Consider the following 5230-nt stretch of genomic DNA (forward strand, 5'->3'; position numbering starts at 1 on the left):
GAAAGTTGGGAGCCCCCATGTACGGGTGCTGGGAACTGAACTGCAAGAGAAATGCTGAACCATCCCTCCAGGCCCTGCAGGCACTTTTTTTTTTTTCTGTAGTTCCAATCACTGGAGAGACAGGCCTGAAATCCTAGCTTTCGGAGGGCAGAGACAGAGAAAACCCATGTTTTAGGCTGGTTCGGTCTACATAGTGAGATCCTATCTCAAACAAAGAAAATATTGCCTTTGATCCATAGAAAATCTTTTCCTCAGGAGGGCTTCAATTAGCCGGTCCCCCATGCCTTTGCATGCTGGAACACCCTGGGTCAGGAAGGCTGGTGAGGCCCAGCATCTGCATCGTTCTTCCCTAACACCCCTGGTCAGGACATACTGAAGGTCTGTACTTGGTGTTTAAGATGCCAGGCTTCTATTTCTCAGTCCTGCATGGGGTTTGGAGTCTAACCCCTCTTATGCCCCATCTCTCTCTAATTTGGATCCCCAACCTGGAATCGCCACAGTGAGGAGACAAGGTGCGGTGGTTGAAAGGCATTGTGGGAAAAGGATGTAGAGAGGAAACCAACACTGGTTTAGGCCTCTTTGCTTTAATCAATCAGGGATATTAGGTCATAAGACAAGAGGCAGCAGCGTTCAGGGTGCGGCAGTGGTGGCCGCTGCCCCTGTGGCCCCAGTTCCCCCTGTTCCCGGTGTCCCCCCTGCCGCCCGTGTCCCCCCTGCCGCCTGTGTCCCCCCAGCAGCTTGGTTTCCATCTGCGCCTACACATTTGAGGTCCAGAACACAGCACAGTTTTCCTATGGGGCATTTCCCCGTTGCAGGGTCTGTCTGGTACTCCCCTTTTCTGCACGCCTTCCTACAGGTGCCCAATTTGTTCGCACACTTTCGAACGTACCAGTTACCTGTAGAGAGAGAAGAAAGCCATCAAACTGGGACCTGAACAGACATAGGTAAAACCATGTCCAGGCATGGGTTGGTGGCCAGTGCCTTTAAGCCCAGTACTCAGAGGCAAAGGCAGAGACAGACAGATCTCTGTGAGTTGTGAGTTCTAGGCTAGTCTGGACTACAGAAGTTCCAGGACAGCACGGGTTATATCTAGAGAGAGCCTGTCTCAACAAACAGACAAAAAACCAAGAGCAACTCCTGCCTTCTGAGCGCTGTTTCTCCTAGGCTCTCGCCAATTGCTGTTCTATGTTTCTTAATCATATAAACTTTCTCTGAAAAGTAAATTAGATTTTCTATGTGCACATATGCAGAAGGACCCGTCATTTCTAGGGGTAGAATTCTGCACGCACTCACAGTGCCCCTTTTCCAGTATTTTAAACGGGAATTGTTTTTAATCCAGAAAATCTGAAACCTGTTTCTCGAAATGTAACAGAAACATGTACAAACACCCAAAGAGAAGCAGCGGCATATTTTAAAAGGGAATACGCAAATCACTGTGGGCATCTCTCTCACCGTTGCCAGAACACACATCCAGGGCTCCTGCTGATGATGGGGGAGATTTTCAAAGTCTTTCCACATTTCTGAGGTCCTACACATGATAGAATCTGACTCTAGACTTGTCTTACATATTGTCTTGTTAGAAGCAGACACTTAAAGGTCTGGAGAGATGGCTCAGCGCTGCTCTTGAAGAGAACCAGAGTTTAGTTTCCAATAACCACATGGCAGGTCACCTCGACCTCCAGTTCCAGGGGATCTGACACCCTCTTCTGGTTGCTATGGGTACTGCACCCTGGTAGTCCTCATGCATACAAGCAAACACTCAAACATGAAATAAAAAATAAATCTAAAGTGTAGACCATTTTGGAAAGATCAGCATAAAAATTTCTTACATATTTATATAACTGAACGCTATACCCATCTCTTTCTGTATATACCTACCTCTATGTGTACTGAACTATAAGTGCATTCTATAGTTTTTGTTATTGTTGTTTGGGACATTTCACTATGTAGCTCAGGCTAGCCTGCCTCAGCCTCCTGAGTACTGAGATTATAGGAGTGACCCTCAAGGCTTGCCTGGTCTGCAGAGTAGGAGCCTGACTCAAAACCCACCAACCAACCAACCTGAAGAAAGGAGGACGCCTGTGTAGACAGAGCAGTCCTGTACAGCCTCCAACAGCACATCAGGGAGCCTCCTCTCAGGGGTACCTGTGTGTACGTCCACATCATATATAACTGTGAGCTACTACACCGTGTGTGGGAATGTGTAAGGATCTGAAAGAGACTCTGAGGCTAGTCCCTACCTCACTTTTGGTGGCTTAACTCATTCCTGAGGTCAATACGAAGAACTTGGCGAGATTTTGGGAATAGCGCAATGACTAAGAAGGCAAAGTCTAGGAGAGTGGGGGCAGCAAAGCAGCCAGCAAGTGGAGAAAAACAGCCAGAGACAGAGACAAGAGGTGCAGTGGATGGATGTGTGTGGTTGACAGTCAGTGACTGGAGCAGCTCCTTGCTCCATTAAATCAGTCACTGGTCATGGATCTTACCAGCTGCTCAGTCTCCTCTGAGGACCTGAGCCATGCCCCGCAAAAAGAAAGTTCCGTGTCTTAGATAAAAGTTCTAAACTTATTTATAAGATATTTAAATGATATAAATAGAAAATGCCTTCTAACACCTGTCGGAAATCTGAGGCAGAAAAGTAAAGAGGTGCAAACCCACGTAATCTATTCCCATTAGCAGCAGGCATGCCGGGTAATGTCAGAGAAATGACACTCTCGGACAGAGCAATGGAACGTCCACTATATGCCTATAGGATCGGAGAGGTTCCCGGTGACACGTCAGTCAGGTTGTGTGCTTTTTTTTTTACAATGATCTACATACATTACAAACCACCATAGTCGCACAGGAGGGGGCTCTCCAAGTGGGTGTCTCTAAAATGGCAGAAAAATGTAAGGAAATGACATAGAAAAATTAAAACTGATGTAGAAAACAGCCTTGGACTGAGTCAGAACTTCCAAAAACGTATAGAGCAGCCTCCCGCATCCAGCTCTCCCCCTCCTCTGTGATTGTTTACTACGTATTGTTCTCTTCTGCACAAGCAATCTGCACAGCTGAGCCTACGTATGCACATACCCCGCCTCGCTGCATTCTGTTCAGAGGAGAGTCTGTACCACAGTTTACCATTCAGTTAATCTGGGAATTCAGGAGGCCAAATTATTCTGTACAACTAATACATGCCAATCAAGAACCAAGGGCAGGAAGCAGGCTACAGATGTGTGTCAGCTGGTCATAATGTTTGGAATTGTTAGTCGAGATAAAGGGTTGCCAGGTTTCTTTATTTCCTTTTTTCTTTTTTCTTTTTTTTTTTTTCCGGAGCTGGGGACCGAACCCAGGGCCTTGAGCTCACTAGGCAAGCGCTCTACCACTGAGCTAAATCCCCAACCCCTTTCTTTATTTCTAAAACACTTCTTGGTTTTTGTTCAGGTTTTGTGGCTATAAGCGACAGACAAGCAGACCGTATACTGTCATCCGGTAGGAGAACTGTGTTTGATGACGATGTGCTGGGTGTATCGATGCAGTGTGGAGAGGGTTTTGAATGTCCCCACTACAAAGTTTATGAATGTTTATGGTGAATGTTTATGTGATGCTATGGTGACAGGTGCTATATTCTAACTACTCTTTATTTGATCCATTTCACTATGAACTGTATAAAGATTTCATCTTATACTCTACAAATATGTATAATTGCATGCCCATCAAGAGTGAAGAAAGGCTGCAGGGGTAGCCCAGGGCCAGAAGCCTAAGAAGAGCAAGCTCTGAGTGTGGTCCCCGGCTCCACAAAAATGAGCTAAAATAAAAGCCACAGCGGTACCGTGTGCCTCAAAGCTCAGTGCCTGCGAGGTAGAGGTAGGCAGATGGTGAACTGGAACAAGATTAGGCCACGTAGCAGGCCCTGTCTCAAGATACATAAGTTAATGAGGCAAAGCACAACGGGCAGGGTGTGGTAGTGCGCACCTGTAACCCCAGACCTTCAGAAGGAGAGGCAAGACGCTCAAGGCTTGCCTGGTCTGCAGAGCAGGAGCCTGGCTCAAAACCAACCAACCAGCCCGAAGGAAGGAGAGCGCCTGTGTAGACAGAGCTGTCCTGAAACAGCCTCCTAAGGCTCCCCACATCCACACGTCATGTCTGTCTCCCCTCCACCGCAATCTTATAATCAGGAACCAGTGCTCCAACACGGAAGTAAAACCATTGAGACATCTTCATGGTCCTCAAAGTGAAGCCAACAGGACTGGCCCCAAACGATAGGGGGACTCTAGATGCCACAGTTCCTCTGCCTCTGTTGGAAATGGTCCCTGGTTTCCTTTCCCTTCCCCAAGCTATGATCACAGAGAAGGCTGCACTTGGAGAGCCTTGAGGAAGTTAGACCCTGTTTCACAGCTCACTCGACGTTAGGGACTCATGTAGAAGATCCTGTTCTAGGCTGACTAATGTTTCTTTCTCCCCAAGAGTTTGCATTTACCTGTGACCAAGTGGGCCAGGAACATAATGATCATAAGAGCAGACAATAGGGACTTCATGGCTCCTGTCAGTAGGCAGTAGGTTCTATGGAGTCCAAGACTCTCAGGCAGTATGACTCTGGATGCAGATCCTTATTGTCCCTTAGGAGGAGCCTCGGCTCAGCCAGTAGAACAGAAGAATAAAGGCTACTGTGTCAACCATGACTTCGGTCTATTGGCCAGCAGCTCTGATTGAGAAAGCACCACCCAGAGGCCTGCACTAGCCATGCCTTCGGGGAAACAGGAAGACTTGGAGGTGTGAGCTCTGTTAAAGCACAGGGTGACTTACAGGGAAGAATTATAGGAGGCGTTTATATCGACTTTTTCACGGCTGGCGAGTTGCACCCGAGGGGTTTCACAGCCACCTGCCTTAGCAGAGGCTTTCGCTCACTGCAGTGTATAAGCTGTCCGTTCATCTGTCCGTCTGCTCTCCCGAAGCACCACGTCTGCTGGATCTGTCCATGAATTGTGCTTTTCTGCACATAGGTTGCCATAGGTAGCTGTAGATGGGTGTGGTTCTTCTCCTTAACAAAGGTTCACAGAGAAGAATTGAGGCTATCGTTGAGCGAGGCGACTACTCGGTTGGTAATCTGGGAGCTCAGATACTCTCTTCAAAATTAAAGTTTATTTCAAAATATTTATGTTTATTTAATGCTGTGTGTGTGTGTGCATATGTGTGTGTGTGTGCATATGTGTGTGTGAGCTTGAGTATACGCACGTGCACCACATGATTGCAG

The 5230-nt window shown here is 47.3% G+C and overlaps 1 protein-coding gene across 1 annotated transcript; it reads right to left on the minus strand.

The window, feature by feature from the left end:
- Positions 1-568: 568 nt before the first annotated feature.
- On the minus strand, positions 569-4772 carry Defb126 (defensin beta 126). The gene is made up of 2 exons (XM_032902398.1): positions 4457-4772; positions 569-896 (listed from the first exon to the last, which is right to left on the minus strand). Exons 1-2 carry the CDS (start codon positions 4512-4514, stop codon positions 631-633), a joined length of 324 nt encoding a protein of 107 aa, XP_032758289.1. The 5' UTR covers positions 4515-4772; the 3' UTR covers positions 569-630.
- Between the last annotated feature and the right edge of the window lie 458 nt (positions 4773-5230).

Source organism: Rattus rattus, chromosome 5, assembly GCF_011064425.1.
Source record: "Rattus rattus isolate New Zealand chromosome 5, Rrattus_CSIRO_v1, whole genome shotgun sequence".
NCBI lineage: Eukaryota > Metazoa > Chordata > Mammalia > Rodentia > Muridae > Rattus > Rattus rattus.